The sequence below is a fragment of the Cetorhinus maximus genome, chromosome 29 (genome assembly GCF_964194155.1).
Source record: "Cetorhinus maximus chromosome 29, sCetMax3.hap1.1, whole genome shotgun sequence".
Classification (NCBI taxonomy): Eukaryota; Metazoa; Chordata; class Chondrichthyes; order Lamniformes; family Cetorhinidae; genus Cetorhinus; species Cetorhinus maximus.
Genome location: NC_135907.1, coordinates 20,923,652 through 20,946,406, shown reverse-complemented (window position 1 = coordinate 20,946,406; position 22,755 = coordinate 20,923,652). Strand labels below are relative to the sequence as shown.

At 41.9% G+C, this 22,755-nt stretch overlaps 1 protein-coding gene across 1 annotated transcript in view; it reads right to left on the bottom strand.

Annotated features, from left to right (window-relative positions):
• Positions 1–22,755, bottom strand: part of LOC144669345 (transcription intermediary factor 1-beta-like) — a 94,851-nt gene that overhangs the window by 45,881 nt on the left and 26,215 nt on the right. Inside the window, exon 3 of the mRNA XM_078531708.1 lies at positions 8,161–8,276. Within this exon, the coding sequence (XP_078387834.1) occupies positions 8,161–8,276 (116 nt within the window). The remainder of the gene's footprint in view (positions 1–8,160; positions 8,277–22,755) is intronic.

Here is a 22,755-nt window from a genome sequence, read left to right as displayed (position 1 = left end):
TAGTTTCCCAATCAATTTAGAACTTCTACATACAACTTGACCCAGCGAGCCTCAGGGGAGGCTAAAAACATTTAAAGCATTCAACCTGAACACAGCTTCTCATTTCACGTCAAATTGCTTCAACTTCACCAGAAGGGCTCGAGGTCTACACCGAGCAGCACTCTGCCCGGTCAGAAGACAAGCAGCAAGTGCATTGACGGCTTGTTGCATCCCAAAATAAATACGAGTAGGAAACTCAAAACCCCAAATTTCCCCACAGCTTTGATACGCAATGTGGCTCGTCTGAAACTTCAATTATCTGTCTGTTATTGCAGGGCATCCAGACAGCCCCAACCAACATCCAAGAATGCGCATGACAGCAATTAAGGAATCTTTGTTCACTCCATAATCGGCCTGCAGCTGGAGGTCCAAATGGGAAACAGCATAATGGGTCAAATGGCCTCCTTCTGCAATGTAACATTTCTGTGATTCTATATTCCTTAGATATGTTTTGAAAATATCCACGTCACAGAATGATACAGCACAGAAGAAAGCCATGTGACCCATCACACGCGTGTTCCGCAAACTTTCAAATTATGCCCCGTATACCAGTTTGGCCCATCAATATATCAAAAAGAGCAAGACCAAGTGAATTGAAATGGAGTTTTATTAAATATAATCTGACTCCTAAACTCTCCAGATATTACAAATATAACATTAAAGCACATGAAAATATTTATTCCTTCATTAAGAAAATGGAACCACTAACACAAAATATTTCAACAAGGTATTTATTTTAAATTGAGTGGTTACTAAACAAGGTCACATTCCAGAGCTGTCTACCAAAGATAAAAACAAAAAAATAAAAACAAAAAACTGCGGATGCTGGAAATCCAAAACAAAAACAGAAACAGAAATACCTGGAAAAACTCAGAACTTCTGTTGAAGGGTCATGAGGACTCGAAACGTCAACTGTACTCTTCTCCGCCGATGCTGCCAGGCCTGCTGAGTTTTTCCAGGTATTTCTGTTTCTGTTTTTGTTCTGTCTACCAAAGAGTTTGCTACTTTAGCAAGGTGGATCATAAGCTAAATATCAATTTCAGAATTAAAGTAGCCAATTTGTGTTAAACACCATTAACGAATTAGCATAATTAAAAGCCTTAGCACTTTTAACATAGGGAAATATTGCAAGGCATTTCACAGGAGCAATGCAATTCCACCTCAACATGAGTGATCAATCAGTATGTACATGCTCAGTGTTCTGCAGTCCATCCAAGCTGGATGCCACTATGGCTCATTCTGAGAACGTATTTACTGCCTAAAAACAAAAAACTACTGCGGATGCTGGAAATCCAAAACAAAAACAGAATTACCTGGAAAAACTCAGCAGGTCTGGCTGCATCGGCGGAGAAGAAAAAGAGTTGACGTTTCGAGTCCACAAAATGTCACGTGAGGACGTGAAACGTCAACTCTTTTCTTCTCTGCCGATGCTGCCAGACCTGCTGAGTTTTTCCAGGTAATTCTGTTTTTGTTACGTATTTACTGCCTCCTGATCTCGTATCTCACTGACATTTCCTGGATGACCCAGTATTGATCTTCTATTCCTCGCTCCAGTCCTGATCTCTGAATGTGTGAATCTTCCGTAGCCTGGCTCGTGACAAGTCAGAATAAATGATCTTCCTTTAAACTCATCCTCGTATCGCTGGTTTTTTTCAGCCTCCTATTTGCCTTTCCTTCTCTTGTCTTTTCTCTGTTTCTCTGTCCCTTTTCCTTCTCCTTTGGTGTATTTTCTCTCCCCCTTTGTACAGCTGTCTCTGATGCCTTCAGATCCTTTTGCATGTATTTTGAGGGGAGATTGTAGGTGTACTGGCTGGGAAGACAGCACTTTTCCGTGGTACCCATATGGTGTTGGGCAAGGGATCCAGGCAATGCTGTAAGCCAAAGCATGGGTGCTTTTAGAGTTCTTGGATGTGGGTGAGGAAGTAAATCCACTTCCTAGTCACAAATGAAAGCTATTGTTGAAGGTGACAGCTGACTAGAACTCGGAAGCATAGGGTGGAGGGTGGAAAGGAACAGACACACGCAGGGTGGTCAGGGCAGGAAGCAGTGGAAGAGCCATGGAAAAAGTAAGGGTGGGAGCAAGTAGCATCTGCTTGCATGGAGGAGGAGGAAAACGAGCCTGAAATTCCTTCTCCAACCTATCCTCCTGTTATGTAAAGTTTCTACACTGCAAATAACAAGGGCTTTCCCCAAAATGGGGAAGCATTCACAGGAAATTCCTGAATATAGGTCAAAAGCATCGCCTAAACTGGATCTGGCTTTTGAAATGCGAGAGCAAGATTATTACTTTCAAGAAACCCAAATATTTAAACTACAAGCATATTCACCAAGAGAGGCTTCCCTAAAATCATGGGGAAATGCTTTTGAAAATCTTTGGCCTGTACTTCAAAAGCCAGTTCACAGCAAGACCACAAAAGGGCTTTTTAGCTGCAATGCAGTGTTAAGATGTCGAGAGTAGGGTAGACAAACCACAGCGACTAAGAGGGCATAGGGGAGCATAGTGAGATAGTGGGGGAATAAAAAACAGAGGCACTGATATAATTCAGGAATATTTATCCATGCAGACCATAAGAAAAGGTCTTCATTTTATTTTTCTCCAGATGTTTCCCTTAACCTGACGGCAAAGCTAGGAGATGCACACAGTGCCACCAGTGGTGGGAAGCATGACCGACAACAGTTGAGATGCCAAAATTGTATTATAAATGTTGACATATCACTTATACAATTTAAAGTAAGAATGAGGTTTGTGCCATGAACAAGACCAACAGACATTCCTCCTCCTTCAGGTATCCTGCCCCAAGAGGGCATTGGCGACCATGGACTTCCACTGGATCGGTCCATGATTATACTTGGCAAAATACTGCCGTGGTTTGCCATTGCCTTCTGTAGTATGGCTGACCAGGAAACACTCGTACTCTTTACCGCCTGCCATTGGGTGTGCTAGAAGGAATTATAGGCTGATAATCAACCTGTTTGGTCACACTGCAAACATACCTTCTGTGGCCATTAAGTCCTGAAGTGGGACTTAAACCCAGAGCTTCTGGCCCAGAGGTAGGGACACTACCCATTGCATCAAAGAGCTCCCCCACAGACGTTATACATTGAAAATAAAGACATCTGACACAAGAAGGCCTCAAGAAGAGTCAGAACTTAGAATCATGCAAAAGTCAGCTGACAAAACAGTGAAATAGTTCAGGATAATAGATATGAAGATGACAACCAAAACAAAAAGAATTAAGGTAGTTGGAGAGTTTACAGTTCATTGAGGTACTTGATAAGCAACAACCAGCTTTGGTACATAGCTGGATTTATACTGAAATGGCCTTTTGTAGATGAGACTTACAAGGCTAAAGCAAGGCTAGTAACTAGGGGTTATAAAAGCAGTGCAAATGTTAGAGTGGACTCTCTGACAGCTGGAAAAGTAACCTTACATCTTTTTAGCTTTTTTGGATACTTATTCATGGGAGTGTGGATTAAGCGACATTAAAGCCCCACTTCTGCAGGCAGATACTTTTCAGAGAAGTATTACTTAAACTGCCCAAAAAGAGACAGCAGATGTAGAAGGAAAACTATGAAAACTAAACAAATGTCTTGATGGTCTGGGTGGTAGTTCCAGGGTGCGACATTTTTCAGTGAGATCGGTTTTGGCTGAAAATAGGTCGTGTTCAACTAAAAGCAGATCCCGCAATGTTTTATTGGTAACATGAAGGGGTCTCCATGATGCATGCTGGTAACTAATGAGGTGGCACTGCAGAATTTGAGAAATATGTTATTAATAAAATTAGAGTTGTGTTTAAAATTGAGGGTCAGGCTTGCAGGCTTTTAAATGTTGGTTTAGATTTTAAGCGTTGTAGGTCTGGAATAACTTTAAATAAACAATCCTATTTAGGGAGTGTTAATCACATCCCATTTAATTGTGTTAGGTCAACACAGAAAGATGATGTTTTATCTAAGGAAGAGACAGAGCAAATGCAAAGTTTGACTGGTCAGTTGAATTGTTTGTGCAGTCAAGGCTAGGTTAGATGCTGGTTTTGATGCGTTGGAGTTACATACTTTCAGTTCCCATCCTTAGATGGCTCAAAGAACATGAAACTAGTCATTTTTAGCAAGGCTTCACTTGTTAATCTTCCTATTGGGTATTTTGAGTGCAGCTAGTTTCGTAATATTTCTTGTGGGTGAAATGGGAGATGATCGCTAACTCGGGAAACTAAGAAAATAGAAAGTTCAAAGTACTTTAGCTGTCAAAGCACTGGCTCTTTGTGGAGGAATTGCATACGCAATTGTATTTGCCAAGCATTTTAAGTGAGATTCTATGCAAGGGGCTCACTGAAAATACTATACTCATTAGATGTTATGTGAATAGTCATTCATTGTGGGATAATGTACACTCTATGAGAAGTGTTATGATCCTTGGCTAGACCCTGGTCATGGAACGGGGTGGGGCGGGGGGTAGGAGATCCAGTTCGGAAGCAATGGCGTTTTGTTTAAATTAGATCAAGTTTGAGGTTCAAGCCATTTACTAAGTGAATGAAGCCACAAGGTTCCATGGGTCTTGCACAAACAATAAACTTTGCTATACAAGTTCAGAAATATAGGGCTGCATCTTCCGGTTGGTGAGCGGGGGGGGCAGGGCCTGCTTACCGACACACACAAAATGACGTGGGGTGACATCGGGCAGGTGTCCCAACGTCACCCCGCATCATTTAGATTTTCAGCTCGGCAGGCGAGCAGCTGAGTCGGCTGCGCGCCTGCCGAACTGTCAATGGCCACTTAAGGCCTTTAAAAAAGTAATTAAACCAATTAATGGACCTGTCCATCCAACCTTAAGGTTGGCGGGCAGGCGAAGAGCCCAGGCTGCCTTCAGAAAAAACATGAAACCTCATCCAGGGGCTGGATGAGGTTTCATGAGAGATTTAAAATGTGAATAAAATGTTTAAATATAAGATAAAAACAAAAAACTACTGCGGATGCCGGAAATCCAAAACAAAAACAGAATTACCTGGAAAAACTCAGCAGGTCTGGCAGCATCGGCGGAGAAGAAAAGAGTTGACGTTTCGAGTCCTCACGACCCTTCAGCAGAACCGAGTATAGTTAGGAGAGGGGTGAAATATAAGCTGGTTTAAGGTGGGGGGGGGAGAGAAGTTGGGGGGGGTGTGGTTGTAGGGACAAGCAAGCAGTGATAGGAGCAGATAATCAAAAGATGTCACAGACAAAAGGAACAAAGAGGTGTTGAAGGTGGTGATATTATCTAAGAAAATGTGCTAATTAAGAATGGATGGCAGGACACTCAAGGTACAGCTCTAGTGGGGGTGGGGTGGAAAGGCTGACAAGGTATTACAGTTGTAGATTTAAAAATAATGGAAATAGGTGGGAAAAGAAAAATCTATATAAATTATTGGAAAAAACAAAAGGGAGGGGGAAGAAACGGGGTGGGGGTGGGGGGAAGGGGAGTTTAAGATCTAAAGTTGTTGAATTCAATATTCAACCCGGAAGGCTGTAAAGTGCCTAGTCGGAATCTTCCGACTAGGCACTTTACAGCCTTCCGGGTTGAATATTGAATTCAACAACTTTAGATCTTAAACTCCCTCCCCCATCCCCACCCCCTTCCCGTTTCTTCCCCCTCCCTTTTGTTTTTTCCAATAATGTATATAGATTTTTCTTTTCCCACCTATTTCCATTATTTTTAAATCTATAACTGTCGTCAGTCTTTCCACCCCACCCCCACTAGAGCTGTACCTTGAGTGTCCTGCCATCCATTCTTAATTAGCACATTTTCTTAGATAATATCACCACCTTCAACACCTCTTTGTTCCTTTTGTCTGAGAGATCTTTTGATTATCTGCTCCTATCACTGCTTGCTTGTCCCTACAACCACCCCCCACAATTTCTCTCCCCCCACCCCCCAACCTTAAACCAGCTTATATTTCGCCCCTCTCCTAACTATACTCGGTTCTGCTGAAGGGTCATGAGGACTCGAAACGTCAACTCTTTTCTTCTCTGCCGATGCTGCCAGACCTGCTGAGTTTTTCCAGGTAATTCTGTTTTTGTTTTAAATATAAGAACTTGACATGTTGTAGCCCATGGGACAGTGTCACATGAGGGGACATGTCAGGAATATTTTTTCTACCCTTGCAAAATTTTTTTTAGAACTTCCACCAATCTCCCTGAGCTGGCACTTTGCCTCAGGGAGGTCTGTGCGAAGAGCGCACTCCCGGCTTAGAGAATCCCACCCCCACAGGGAGCGCATGGCACTTCCGAGCAGACGTCACGCTGGGCGGGCCTTAATTGGCCCGCCCCTGTAAAATGGCAGCACGCCCCCCCAAGCCCGGGGTGGGGGAATGCTGCCCATAATCTTACATTCCTAACATTCAGGGTAAATATGAGGTACATGTGACTTAACATGTAAACTGTGATTGAACACAACACATTACACAATAAATGACAGATGCGACCAAACAGATTCCATGGATTTCTCAACAATTCACCCAGGCATTTGGCACATTGTGAGCCAATCAATCTCACTGAGACTTTGTCTTTCTCAAGAGGGTTTCCAATCTCCACATTTGAAAATCTCGCCTTGTAATTTTCTCCAAAAGTCGCGCCCACTCAGACGGCTTCAACAACAGTCCACCTCGCAGTGTTTCAGTCTTGCCTTCCGAGATTCCTTTCCCCTGGATCTCAAGGTACACCCAAGCATCACCTTACAAGCACAATTTGAGATCTTCGGCCGTGCCAAGCAGAACACCACTGCTCCAAAGGGGTACCTTTGCCCCGAAGGGCCCACAGCACGGAGTCACCAACCTTCACCTGCCTCCATAGATCTTACGGGTTTTTCTCGAGCCCACTTTGCTTAAAGTCTGCTCCTTGCAGCTCGCTTGTTAATTCGGAGCCTATTTCTCTGCTGCTTTCTTTTAACTTAACAGGACCTATTCCTGCCCTGTCTTCATCCCTTAGCTGGGACCTCTCCTTGTCTCTCTTCCTGGTATGGGACCTCTCCCTGTCCCCCTCTGGTGTCCTGTTCTCTGGGACACTTGCTCCACAATGCCGCTCCATTCCAGGTCACCTCACCTTCCTTTCTGCGCCGTTCTTCTTTCCTTCTTTTGCGCAGGGCCGGTCCTCAGCCTGCACGAAAGGCCCGAGGTTCATCGGCAATCAGAGTTCCCGACCTCCAAACTCAGCAAGCTAAGTACAGGTTTCATCACAAAAGTGAAACTGAGAAAAGGCTACGGACTGACTTTACTGGCTTGAAACAAATGCTGGAGAGAAAGAAATCCCCAAAATTAAATGGATGGGTTCAAGTCAAAAATTGCTTTACAAAAAGAAAATGTTTGTATGAAAAATTGTTAGGAGTCTAAAGGAGGAGAGTCTCACAATTTAGTGCTTTGTACAGAATACAGAGCTCTTTATTTGATTTTTGATATTTTGGTGATGCATATTAATTATTTTTATTTAAAGAGAACAGGAATCTATTAATTGCATATTGTGTTTATGCGTATACAGGTAATGGGCATTAGTTGGGGTTCCACTTGAGAACATAAAACTTATTTAATCCTTGGTGTGGTTGAGTTAGATGTATGCTTACAATGCTTCACCAAGCAAATAAATGTAAGACTGAGTAAAGATTAGCTCAGTACCTTCACAACTGGCTTTCCAGTAGAAAAACTGATGTCAGGCTAAATACTCTGTGGTTTACTGCTTTCTCTCTCCATTCTTTCATGAACAGCAGTGGTATATTTGCTAACGCCCAATCCACTGGGATGGTTCTAGAATCCATGGAGTTTTAGAAAATTGCAACCAGTGCACTCACTATCTCTCGCTACTGACAGGGTAGGTATGATACTGGCCAGATAATACAGAAAACTTTTTTCTATAGTGTCCATGGACCATTTCCAGGGGATAAAGATGTAGGATTTATAAAATAGTATTTGTAATCTACCATTTGCTTTGTCTTCTAAAGCATACATAGTAGCTCAATTTCAGTCTCTCACAAACAGCTGCTACCATCCTAGTCTGATGTTCTAAGCACAGAGCTGCAGAAAGAAGTACTGTGCACTACTGGGTGGCCAAAAATGCTTCTTTGGAAGCTGGCGATAAGAGGAAAACAATTATAGTACACATTACCTGGCTAACTTTCCTGTTTGAGTTGCTGTCCAATTCACCAGTGTCCCTCAGAAAGTAGTTCTCTATGATGTCCTTTATGTAACATTGCTGCCTGCACACTGGGCAGCAAATGAGCCCTAGGGGAGAAAGACACAGAATTCAGTACATTATGAAATAGGATAATTCAATGCAATAATTTTTTTTAAGCAGCAGCAAACTCTTCCCTATTAATTTCTAGTCACCATCACAAGAACACATGTTCAGTTATGGAAGATAGTTCTAACATGGCATCATTACATGGCAAAACCTCAAAACAAAATACTTTCAATATGTTTCAATACAAGTCAGTTCAGTTTAAGTCTTCCCAGTAGCATCAAAGAGATGTGCTTCTCAAAAAGTCAAACTTTTGGTCCAAAACTTCACATTCTCAAGCAGGGCTCGTGGCAAGTGGAAAGCCTGCAGAACCCCAAAAATGGTGGCATTTTTAAATAGGATTGATGTATCTTACTAAATAACTTCCATGCATATATCAAGCTCACGCCCAGAAAGAAACCCTCACGTATAAAATAGTCTCCAAGAATAACACCCGCTCCAGCAAAGTTGAAAATAGCTCTTTAATTACTGTGATTAAGTAGTCTTTAATCATCTACTCCTCTTGTAATCAATGTTTCTTAACTCAGTAATTGCATTAATTCCATTTTACTTTCTGTGGTAAGACAGACAGGTTTATTCATAGAACTGTGCACATCCTGGTCAGATCCCTCAAATTAGGCATTCTTGCTCTCCCCTCCCCCACCCGCCCATCATGCACCAGGACCTCCCACATGGATTCAGTTGACAAACTGTATAAAGATATCCACTGCTCTAAAGAGCCACTACAACGTGATCCAAGGTGCTCCCATTCATTTGGGGGTTAGCACGTCCTCAAGATCAGGAATGCCTTTGAGATTATAAGTAGAATTCCGCATCCAATTAGTCCTTGGCACTGGCTATCAGTGTGCCAATGAAGCACCCAGATTGCTTCATTTCTATTCCGACCATTGGATAGGGATTGAGTTGGCTACTCGAGGGTGGAAGCACATTCTTTGGTGAATAATACTTGAAAACAAATTCAGAAATGCAGGGGAAAATCCACCTGTATTCCGTTACCATAACTAAATTCCATTCAAAAAGGATAATCTAGAGCCTCAGTCCTTATTAAAGAGCTACATATTTTGTGAAACTGCAGTGGAGGACAATTAATTGTACCCAAACCCACAACTTCAGGCTGCGGTTCCAACACCTACTGCTTCACTGCAATGCCAATTTGCCTCTTTCATGCTGGATATGGTGCATCAATTTAGCATGTAAACCTTATAAATCAGTGTCCTGCACACACTGCAATTCTCCCAAGGGAGAATAAAAGTGTTTTCTTTGATCAAAGAATACAATTCACTGAGACCCACCTGAGCTGGATCTGGTGGGGTAAATTGCAGCCTACGCCAAACATTCTTTCCTACAGGAAAAATCTCTTTTCAGGCAACTTTCACCTCAAGCAAGGATACTACCTCCTTTGTATGATAGCAGTTTTGGCAGCAGAGCATCATCCATAAACATTTAAAATCTTTCACCTGTTTTCCCAACAGTACTTTCTCCCTGTTCTCACAGGAGAGTCAGCTTTTAAGCAAATCCTATGTCCATATTTCTAGTAGAAACTCTCTTATGGAAAATGTCACATATTAGTTATGTCCTTCAGCCATTGGTGGTGGTGGAGAGCCTTAGTTTTACACCTCCCAGCTCCTTAGCCAGTGCTGTAAAGAAATTCCTATGATCCAACCAATTCCAATTCTGCTTTTCAGATTGTGTAGGTTTTCCTATTTAACTATAAATGACATAAAATTAAATGAGATCTGAATATTATCTGCACGCTCTGGTTCAATTATCCCCTGCTCTCTAACCCTACTTTGCTTGAAGATTACATTTCATCTTTATACACTTTGTGCAGTGCCACAGAACATTAGTATTAACTAGTTATTATTAATATCAAAGCAGTGTCAAAACTGTCTCTGAAAACAATGAAGTGCCTTGGGACATTTTACCACATTTCAGAATTTAGAATTGCAAAAGCCACCAAACATTATCATCATCGCTGTGGTTTTCAGGTCAGCAAGTACAAGCACTGATAGAAACCCTTTCAAGGGAGATTTCAAACAGGACAGTGGCTAGGAATGGATGTAAAAGTATAGCACTATTATACTGACCTTCCAGCACACTAAAAGAAAACCCAGACTTAAAATTCACTTCAATTCACCATCCCTGGGTACGCCCTGTGCCACTGGCAGGACAGACCCAGCAGAAGCGGTGACACAATGGTACACAGTCGGGAGAGCGCTACCCTGGAATCGTCAACATCGACTCTTGATCTCATGAAGTCTCATGGCAATAAACCTCCTGCTGATTACCACGTAACCACCCCCTTCCTCAGCTGATGCCACCCTCATTGCTTCCTCCAAGTGGTGTTCAAGGGCACAGAATGTACTCTGGGTGGAGGACTTCAATGTCCATCACCAAGAGTGGCTCAGTAGCACCACTACGGACTGAGCTGGCCAAGTCCTAAAGGATATAGCTGCTGGACTTTAGCAGGTGGTGAGGGAACCATCAAGACAGAAAAACATACTTGACATCTTCACCAACCTGCCTGCCGCATCTGTCCATGACAATATCGGTAGGAGTGACCACCGCACATCCTTGTAGGGATGAAGTCCCATCGTTTTGTGTGGCACTACCACCATGCTAAATGGGGTAGATTTCAAACAGATCTAGCAACTCAAAACTGGGCAACCATGAGGTGCTGTGGGCCATCAGCAGCAGTAGAACTGTACTCAATGACAATCTGTAACCTCATGGCCCAGCATATCCCCCACTCTACCATTACCACCAAGCCAGGGGATCAACCCTGGTTCAATGAGGAGAGCAGTAGGGCATGCCAGGAGCAGTACCAGGCATATATAAAAATGAGGTTTCAACCTGGTGAAGTTACAACAGAAGACTACTTACGTGCCAAACAGCATAAGCAGCAAGCAATAGACAGAGTTAAGTGATTCCACAACTACTGGATCAGATCTAAGCTCTGGAATCCTGCCACATCCAGTTGTGAATGGTGATGGACAATTAAACAACTCACTGGGGGAGGAGGCGGCTCCACAAATATCCCCATCCTCAGTGCAAAAGTATTTGCAACAATCTTCAGCCAAAAGTGCTAAGTGGATGATCCATCTCAGCCTCCTCCACAGGTCCCCAGCATTACAGATGGCAGTTTTCAGCCAATTCAATTCACTTCATGTGATATTAAGAAACGGCTGAAGGCACTGGGTGGAGCAAAAGCTATGGGCCCTGACAATATTCCAGCAATAGTACTGAAGACTTGTGCTCCAGAGCTGGCAATACGCCTAGCCAAGCCGTTCCAGTAAAGCTACAAGACTGGCATCTATCCGGCAATGTACAAAATTGCCCAGTATGTCCTGTACACAAAAAACAGGACAGATCCAACCCGGCCAATTACCGCCCCATCAGTCTACTCTTGATTATCAGCAAAGTGGTGGAAGGGATCATCAACACTGCTATCAAGTAGCACTTGCTTAGCAATAACCCACTCACTGACGCCCAGTTTGGGTTCTACCAGGGTCACTCACCTCCTGACTTCAACACAGCCTTAGTTCAAACATGGATGAAAGAGCTGAATTCAAGGTGAGAGTGACTGCCCTTGACATAAAGACAGAATTTGACTGTGCATGGCATCAAGGAACCCTAGCAAAACTGGAGTCAAATGGAATCAAGGGGAAATCGTCGCTGGTTGGAGTCATAAAGCAGCTGAAGAAGATTCAGTCTAGGACACTACCCTGAGGAACTCTTGCAGTGATGTCTTAGAACTGAGATGACTGGCCTCCAACAACCACAACCATCTTCCTTTATGCTAGGTACGACTCCAACCAGCAGAGAGTTTTCCCCGATTCCCACCGAATCCAGTATTGCTAGGGCTCCTTAATGCCACACTCGGTCAAATGCGGCCTTGATGTCAAGGGCTGTCACTCTCACCTCGGGAGTTCAGCTCTTTTGTCAATGTTTGAACTAAAGCTGTAATGAGGTCAGGAGAGGAGTGGCACTGGTGGAACCCAAACTGAGCAATTTCTATCATAGGATTCAGGATTTTTCCAGTGTTCAGGGCAAGGAAGGGCCTGAGTGCCACTCAGGGATGTGAAAAGGGTAGATTTGGAGCAGTAGAAAGGAGCGGGTGGAGCAGCAGGGAAGGTGTTGGTGACAAGTCTTATATTTACAAGCCTCAAGTAGGTAGTCGTGTTCGTCAATCACATTACTTTGGAGATGAACCCAGGGGGACTCAATGGAAGGCAAGCATAATCAGTAGCTAAGTTTAAATAGGTTAGGTATACAAGATGACTGAAATAATGTGGCAGCAAGCATGGCATTTGCTGAACGTTTCCATTGGAGGAGAGCAAAGCCCCACCAGCCGCAATGTGATATTAACCAGATCATCTGTTCTAGGCCGCAATATCATAGAAAGGTTATGGTGCAGAAAGAGGCCATTCAGCCCATTATGTCTGCACCAGCCATAAAAAGAAGTTAGTTGCTCATTTTTAATCCTCTTTCCAGCACTTGATCCATAGCCTTACAGGTTTCAGCACTTCAGATGCAGATCCAGGTCACTTTTACATAAGTTGAGCATTTTAGCCTCAACCCACCAATTTAGGCAGTGAATTCCAGAAGGCCACCACCCTCTGAGTGAAAACGTTTCTCCTCATGTCCTCTTTAATCCTTCTACCAATCACCTTAAATCTAAGTCCCCTGGTAATTGACCACTCAGCTAGGGGAAACAGGTCTTTGTCTACCTTATCTAGGCCCTCAACCTTGTACACCTCAATTAAGTCACCCCTCAGCCTCCTCTGTTCTAAGGAAAACATCCCTAGCCTATCCAATCTTTCATCATAGCTGCAAAATCAAGCCCAAGCAACATTCTCTTAAATCTCCTCTCCACTCTCTCCAGAGCAATTATGTATTTCCACACAAAGTTCCAGCTGTGGCCTAACCAGCGTTTTATACAGTTCCATCATTACATCCCTGCTTTTGTATTCAATACCTCGTCCAATAAAGGAAAGCATTCCACATGCTTCCTTTACCACGTTATCCATCTGTAATGTTACCTTCAGGGACCTGTGGGCATGCAGTCCAAGGTCTCTCACTTCCTCAACCCCTCTTAATAGCTTCCCGTTTATTGAGTATTCCCTTGCCTTGTTTGCCCTCCCCAAATGCATTACCTCACACTTCTCTGGATTGAATTCCATTTGCCGCTTTTCCACCCACTCAGCCAAACAAACCATTGATATCATTCTGGACAGAACAGCTATTCTCTTCACTGTCAACTAGGTAGCCAATTTCTATGTCATCCGCAAATTTCCTAATCATGCCTCTCACATTTAAATCCAAATCATTCATATATACAAAAAGCAACAAGGGCCCCAACATTGAGCCTGTGGAACACCACTGGAAACCGCTTTACTCTCGCAAAAACAGCCATCGACCATTACCCTTTGTTTCCTGTCACTGACCCAATTTTGGGTCCAACTTGCCACCTTCCCTTGTATCCCATGGGATCTCACTTTTCTGACCAGTCTGCCACGTGGGACCTTGTCAAATGCCTAAAATCCATGTAGACAACATCTACTACACTACCCTCATCAATCCTCTTCAATATTTCCTCAAAAAATTCCATCGCGGTTAGTAAGACACAATCTTCCCCTAATCGACTTCCCATGTTGGCTATTCCTGATCAATACATGCCTTTCTAGGTGACAGTTTATCCTGTCTGTCAGATTCCAATAATTTGCCCACCACCAAAGTCAGACTGACCGGCCTATAATTTTCTGGCCTATTCCTCACACCCTTTTTAAATATTGGTACAATGTTCGCAGGCCTCCAATCCTCTGGTAACTCACCAGTATCTAGTGAGGATTGGAATATGATCCTCAGAGCCATTTCCTCCCTGCCTGTGACCTCAAAACATCTCCAGATACCCACATGGATTTGCATTTGAAAATTTATGCTGTGCAAAGTTCTAAAAAACATAATATCACATGCAGGCGTATTTTACATGAATAGGGTTCACATCTGAACAGTGTGATTCCTGGATTGCTTTGCCTATCCAAATTGGACCGGTTCACAAAATTCGTAGTGGACATGTTTTTCATTAGAACTTGAGTGAGCTGGTAAGGGTTTCCTAATTAACTTACGTGCTGACTGACAACAAATAGAATAATTCGTTCATGCCATAACATCCAAATACATTGTGAATAAAGCTGCCCAAATCTCAGTTAATGAAAAAAGTAAAAAACTGCGGATGCTGGAAATCCAAAACAAAAAACAAAAATACCTGGAAAAACTCAGCAGGTCTGGCAGCATCTGCGGAGAGGGACACAGTTAACGTTTCGAGTCCGAATGACCCTTCAACAGAATGTTCTGTTCTGTTGAAGGGTCATTCGGACTCGAAACATTAACTGTGTCCCTCTCCGCAGATGCTGCCAGACCTGCTGAGTTTTTCCAGGTAGTTTTGTTTTTGTCTCAGTTAATGAAAACTAGTTGGCCCCCCAAGGCATTGCCAACAGACAAAAAAAATTTTGTTCCCATTACTGTGTCTGTTTTCAGCATCTTCAGCTGCTTCACCGATGATCTTCCCTCCATCATAATGGAAACTGGAGATGTTTGCTGTTGACCAATGTTCAGTTCCAATCACAGCTCTTCAGTGAAGCAGTCTGTACCCAACATGCAGCAAAACCAGGGCAATATTAAGGCTTGGGCTGAGTAGCAAGTAAAATTCATGCCACACAAAATGCCATCTAATGGTGGTCTGTAACAAGAGAGTTTAAACACCACTTCTTCACAGTCAATGGCATTACAACATTGAATCTCCCGCCATCATTCTGACATTTTGTTGGGGAGACGGGGGTAGTAATTGGACTAGTCTCATAAATGCACTAACTACAAGAGTATGTCAGAGGCTGGGTATTCAGTAGGAACACGCTCTTCTGACTCCCAAATCCTATCCACTATCTAAAAGGCACAAATCATGAGTGTGATGGAAATTCTCCACTTGCCTGGATAAGTGCAGCTCTAACACCACTCAGGAAGTTGGACTACATTGGGCTCCATCAAGCACCTTAAACATTCACTCCCTCCACCAATACAATGTGGCTGCAGTGTGCATCTTCTACAAGACACGCAGCAGCAAGTTCTTTGACAGCATCATCTCCCAAACCCATAACCTCTAATCCTTAGAAGAATAAGGACAGGAGGAGCATGGGAGCATCACTTCCTCCAAGCCAATATACCATTCTGACTTGGAAAGATAACACTGTTCCTACACTGTTGCTGGGTCAAAATTTTGGAACTCTTTCTATAACAGCACCATGGAAGTACTTTCACCACTAAGACTGCAACAATTCAAGACAGCAGCTTGTTAACATGCCCTCCAGAGCAATTAGTGCTGGGCCCTATAAATACTGGCCCTACCAGCCACATCCACGAATAAATACATTTTTTTTTAGTGCCCACTGTTAGATCAGATGCACAATCCTGTGGAGCGTAAGTGCCATAAACAATAGCTATGCATCTGTGCCAACTGACTCAGGGGCACCCCACAAAAGTTCACCCACTAAATGTTTGGCAGCACTGATGATTTATATAATTACCCTTCAGTGGCACTCTCATTGGTGGCAACCCTGGAAAATCAAAAATGGCAGATAACATTCAGCAATTGCATGGGCAGAAATCACAGGACAAAGTTCTCAGCACATACATAAATGAAGATGCAACTCTACTCTTTACAGCCCAATACAATGTGTATGCTAGCACTGCATTGCCAAAGAGGTTAGATCGCACTGGATTCAAGGCTGCCTGGGTATAACAACTGATACCAGGAACTTAGTTCATTCCAGAAAGAATTCAATTTAAATAAGGCGCCAGTTGGAACTGCAGATTTATACTGAGTTCTGCCACATTATCTCCTACAGCTGTAATTCAATTACCTACTAAATACATGCACTCGCAACTGATCAACTGCTAAAATCAACAGGGGATCCGTGTCAATTAGTTACATGAGTTGGAAGCAAATCCTATGCATCAATGCCCCAGATAAAACGGACAACACAGGCTACGTGTAGCTCCAGATCAAACCTGCACTGGTTTTTACAGGTGTTCGATGTGTAAGTTTCTGCCATCCAGTAATTGCAAACCCTTGTGAACACAGCAGGAATTAAAACTCTTCACTGTTCAATAAGCACAGTAGAAGGGCATGGTCTTCACTATTAAACAGAATCAAGGGGGAGGGGAAAAGGGGTCATGAATGCAGCAGGAAAAAAGCAGAAATTCAAAAACCAACAAAATATTTTCCCCCTCTTCTCAGTGCCATTTGGACAGAAAGGAACAGGCTTGTAATCAAACTTAGTGAGATTTCTTTGTTTGTACAAGGCGGCTCTAAGTTGACTTCAGCTGGGGTGAAAGAAGAACTCAAATTGTTCTTTTTTGCTGCCTTGAGTAGGGAGGTGGTGGTTTGTCAAGATTTCATCTCCTGATCAATATCCAATATCATCCACTGGGAACCCATGGGAAATACTGGGCGAGAACAGGCTTCAGATCAGCACTGATGATCGATCAGCCCATCGATCAGTATCACACTTGAAGATCATCTACTTGGGCAAGTCACTCAACCTATGGGATCATACCCCAAGCAGAGAACAACCTGCTTGAGAGAAGGAAGGGATGGTGAGGGTGCTAACACAAGCACCTACATTTGTATGAACGCGAGACAACAGCAAAATCCTTAAAGCTGGGTACAAATGGCTAAGTCTAAAGTTGGAAAGCTAGCTACATACAGCTGTTAATTGCTTTAAAAAGGCACACAGGAGGTGGTAATTAAAACTTAGGTTATTACATCTGCCTAACTGCACACTTCATTACACTTATACATCTGCTGCTTGTTGTTGGGAAATTCAACTTGTGGGGGGGATTGAGAGACGACTGAACATTAATTTTTTTAAACCACAAAATGAAATTCATTAATACTTAAAAACACCTTGCATTTACACTGTCTTTAACATCGAGAAATACCTGCGTGCCTGACAGAAGCGGTAGTCAGAAGTAAACAGGCACTGAGCTGAAGGAAGCTATGATGAGAAGTGACCAAAGGCTTGCTTAAAAAGGAAGGTTTTAGGGAAGGTTTTAAAGGAGCAGAGGGAGCTACAGGTATCTTATGGCAAGGCAGGTGATGTGTGCCAGGCAAACCAAATCCACAAGGGAAACTTGATCGTGCTATCACAACAGTTTTGCATTTGTATTTTTTACGCGAAGATGTGTGCACTGAATTCAAAAGTAATGAGTCCACCAAGACCTTCAGAGATTTTATTGAAACACTTAAACTAAAAGATTTCAAGCACATACACAAGACTATAATTACTTACTACTATAACAAATCCTAAAATTCTTAATTAGACTGACTCCCAGTTACACACCCCTTTAAGGCAACAGTCCAAAGTAGATTTCAGGTTAAAAAAAAAACAGCAAATTAACAGTACCCACTTGACAGTGGAATTCCAAATGACTTCCCCAACTTCAATTACTTTACATAGCAGAGTTATGCACAAATGACTGGAGGCTTCTTGAAGGCTGTTTCACACAATCTTGTTAAATTTTATATGGACCCCTCCTCACATAGCCTTTATACATGCTCCTTACTCTTTAAGATGTCAATTCTATTGTTCCATTTGTCTTTGAAACTGTATCTTCGTCATAATATAAAAACTTTCATGTTGCCAATATTGTCAGTAACTTTTGGGAAAAATAAACACACTCCTTAGCCTTGCATATTTGGATAGTTGTAAACAGGATAACATCCCTTTGAAATCTAAACAATCTCTTCACTTACCTAAAAATGCAAATTCCCTTCACTCCTTAGACAATGTCCACCTTTAAAATCCTTCTCAAACCTATCTATCTGACTAATTTTCCTCTTAGAACTCACCATCTATTGCATTATTGTTCTTCTGTCCTCACACCACCACCCCCTCACCCCGCCCCCTCACCACCTCGACCGCTTTGGGCCTGTTTTCTACATTAAAGGCCCTACATAAAAACATTTAAGAGTTTCTTTCAGCATTTATGAGACATGCAAAATAATCGTAACATAGCAATGGTCCCATGTTATAAACCCCAAAAAACTTTTAACTGGAATAGTTCTGCTTTAAATCCATTATTCCAAGGACAGTGCAATAAAACTGTGCCATGTTTGCAATGAAGCAGGTTTACTGCAATTTTCCTCTGCAGGATGAGACACATTAACTGTAAAAATGCTGGAAATTAAGTGCTCCCTCTCACAGGAAGGGGTGAGGAAGAGAACTTAATGGAGGTCCAGTTTGGCCTTTTTTTTCCCCCCACAGACTTCTCAACAGCTTGGAGAAAGTAGCAAAAACATAGGAGCGGATCACCTACTCTCTCTGGTAGAATTAGTACGTGGCTTGGGAGACAAAGGCAAGACATATTACAAAGACAAGTGTTTCTGGAAATGTTGTATTACACCTAAATTGTGCTTTAATCTGTAAACATTTGTAACATATTCCAAGTGCTCTTTCTCCTCACATACCTTCAGGCTATGCAATAAAACCTATAATATTCTCATTACAGAATTCTTCATCCTTCATTACCCCTATCACTCGCCTCAGTTCTTTTGTTACTTATTACTAGGTCTCATGAGTATCTTTTGCAGTTTAACACTGTACATATTGCCATATTGATTTGCGGAAACAGTATTTTTAAAACTTGGAGGAATTTGCTTATGGTCTGAATAAGTCACATTTAGAATTATTACCTGCAATTCCAGTAAATGTATACATTCTGTATTTGTGGTTGGGGGGGGGCTCTTTAAAAATACAACCAACTGACTTTGACTACAATTATGAAGTAATATAATTGTATAACAACTTAATTGTAATCAAAATCGCAATTATGCACAGCATAGGGGGGCTACAGGACATTCATTCTAAGAATGAATTGTAAAGTTAGTAAATAGTCTGAAATTCTTATTTCAAGCAAAGTAGTCCAAAGCCTCGGGTCTCCTTCTGTTCTGCTTCTCATGAGCATCATGCATTTAGGGTGTTCCCTGTTTTCTAGCAATGTAACATTGATATATTCGAACAGAGTTCTACCCACACACAAATGTCAAGATCCTTGGCTGCATCAGTTTTGACTGTCTCTCCGTCTCACCGACCTTCTGGGCATTTTTATCCGAACAATATTTTATTTCGGAATCAAGGTCATTTCCGCAAATTAAAACGGGGGTTCCGTGATGAATTCCAGAGGGACTCAACTTAGTGCATCATCCCACCAAAAGATCAGTGAGCTAACTTGTGTCTAATGCTTTTGCTCGTGCAGCTAATTCCTTATCTTCATCTACGCATCACCATGGACTCCCACTGTCTTCCACGTGTGTTGCAGCCTTTATTAGAGAACGCTATTAAAATATTTCTTTCTGGAAGTCTAGGGGAGTTATAAGCTATAATGTACCATTATCAGCTTGAGAAGTCACCTTTTCAAGTTGCACGCACAGGATCTCCCCATTCTGCAGCCATTTATTAGGATTGTTTCGTACATCTAGCTTCTGCCTGATGATTGAATCCATTACTTGTCATTTACTTTGCTAAGATTAATGAGCCTGCAGCTGCCTAAGCTTATCTAGTGACGACTTTTTTGGAAAATAAATATCATGTTGGCTTTTTTCCCTCCAGTGCTTTCATCAGCTCCATGCAAATACCTCTGTACCTGAGGACTGTTTTCTCAGTCCATCTTGGATCCAAATCAAAGATGTCAAAATCCATTAAACATACTTACAATGCCTCCCTTGACAAATTGGTGTGTTACTAATGCTTTCTTTGTGAATAATTCGAGGCAGTAATCATTTTAGTGCTTTAACTATCTTCAGTTTAATCTCATTTTCAACTCTGGGTACATCCTTATGGGATTGGATTTTTTTTCTCCACCAATAATCAGATTACAATACTGGAAATCTAGGTTTTTTTTGCACATTTAACTAGATATTTAAGTACAGTTGTATGTGAAGTTTGTTTGCCATGGACTATGTGCAAGGCATCTTCTAAAACGGTGCTGCCGTGTCACACCTGTCACCAGTCACCAAGTCAGCATAAGAAATATGAGTCACCCACAGAGCCACTCAAGCTTGCTCTGCCATTTGATATTGTTGTTGACCCTCTATCTCAACTTCACTTTCTGCCAGATCCCCAAATCTTTTGATTCTCTTAAGGGTTCAAAAATCCATCCGTCTTGAATAAACTCATCGGCTGGACATCTATGGCTCTCTGGGATAGAGAATTCCAAAGATTCACAACCCTCAAGTGAAGAATTTCTCATCATCTCAGTCCTAAATGGCCGCCCCCCAATTCTGAAACTATGACCCTCCAGTTATAGATTTTGCAGCCAGGGAAACATCTACCCAATCTTGAATTTTATACATTTTATTGAGATCATCTCTTATTCTTCTAAATTCCAGTGATACAGGCTCATTCTACTCAATCTCTCCTCTTCAGGCAACACTTTCATCCCTGGAAATAATCCAGTGAACCTTCATCACATCTAAGAAATGTATACACTTCCTTACATAAGGAGATCAAAACTGTAGACAGTACTGCAGGTGTGGATTCACCAAAACCTGGAATCATTGCAGTATGACTTCCTTACTCTTATATAACAAGCCTCCTACAATAAAGGTTAAAGATGTCAATTGGACAGTACTTTTGTAGATGTAACTTTGCAGATAGTCACACCTGCAGATACTGCCCCTCTACTAGGTCAACTGGTTTAGCCCCTTTGGCATAAGTGAAGCTTTAAGACTTTCATGTACTCTTGTTGTACTCGAGGAAGCCTCATTACTGAACGTGGTATAAGTCAAACGCAAGGACATTGAAGATTACAATTTTTCACAATAGCTGCAAGGATTTAATTTTAGCATGTCTTCCTCTACCACAACCTCAACTGACTAGATGTTTCTGGTCAAGCGCTTCCAACAGCTAGTTACACAGTTTACATGTTGGTTTGTGAATGCTAAATGTTATAAATTGAGGATGAACTGACCTCTCCCAACCAAACAGAAAAGAATTTCCCCAAACACATAATCCACCTCAAGGTCATTAATAAAAGCCAGAAACAACTTATCTTCTCCCACTGTGTAGTGGCCAGAATTCATCATTTTCTCAGTAGACTGAATTAAATACTCTAAAATTGCTCTGCTGCTATTCACAGTATTAGATTTGCCTCAACTCTGGCCACAGAAGTAACCAAGAAATTCAAACACAAAGTTCAGAAATGGTTAAGAATAAGGAACTTGATACCGTAAGAAGTAATTGAGGCATGTCAGTGCATTTAAGGGGAAGCTAGATAATAAAGATGAGGAAGAAAGTATTAAAAGGGTATGGTGATGGGGTTAGATAAACGGGGATTGAAGAAGGCTCATGTGGAGAATAAACGTTGTCATTGTTGAGTTGGGCTCAGTGCAATTGTTTTGTTATAGGCTCTGTGATATTCCAACCCCACCAGAGTCCAAATGTGGCCATTAGCTTTTTGATCACTCCTGGTCTAATTAGTTCTACCAAAAAAAGGAATCAAGTTTAGCTTCAACTGAAGAATGAACACTTTGGCAAGGCACCAGGGTCCATCGAATTTCACAAGTATGAGTCAACAGTTAACCTCAGATATGGGGACAGGCGGCTCAGACACTGCAAATGATGCAACCCGTGTTTAAAAGGGGGAGGGAGAAAAGAATTTCAACTACAGGCCAGTCAACCTAATACCAGTGGTGTTAGGTGGTGTAATTTTGATAGGCAAGAATTCAGAATAAAATTAATTGGCATTTGGAAAAGCATTGGCCAATAAATTAAAGTCAGCACAGATTTGTTAAAGGCAAATTGTTTTTGACTAACTTGGTCGAGTTCTTTAATGAAGTAACGGAGTAAGTTGCTGAGGGCACTACAGTTAATGTTGTGTTCATGGACTTTCAAAAGGCATTTTACAAAGCACAACATAATAGGCTTATCAAAATTAAAGCCTGTAGAATTAAGAGACAGTGGCAGCATGGATACAGAATTGATTAATGAAACATGAATGTAAGCAACAACCGCACCAGTTTTTTTTTAAAGAACACACAGAAAGCAGACAATAGTCAATAGTTGTTTTTTCAGACTGGAGTATGGTTTCTAGTTGTATTATGGTCACAGTTCTTTGGGATGTGTATTAATGACCTGGACTTGGGTACATAGGGCATAGTTTCAAAGTTTGAAAACGATACAAAACTCAAATGCAGTAAAAATCGAGCAGGCTAGTACCAGACTTCAGGAGGACATAGATTGGTCAAATGGGCAGACATGTGGCGGTTAAAATTTTACTCAGAAGTATGAAGTGATACATTTTGGTAAGAAGACTGTGGAAACATTATGAACTAAATGGTACAATTTTAACTGGGGTACAGAAACAGGGAGGCCTGGGAGGGTACGCATGCAAATCTTTGAAAGT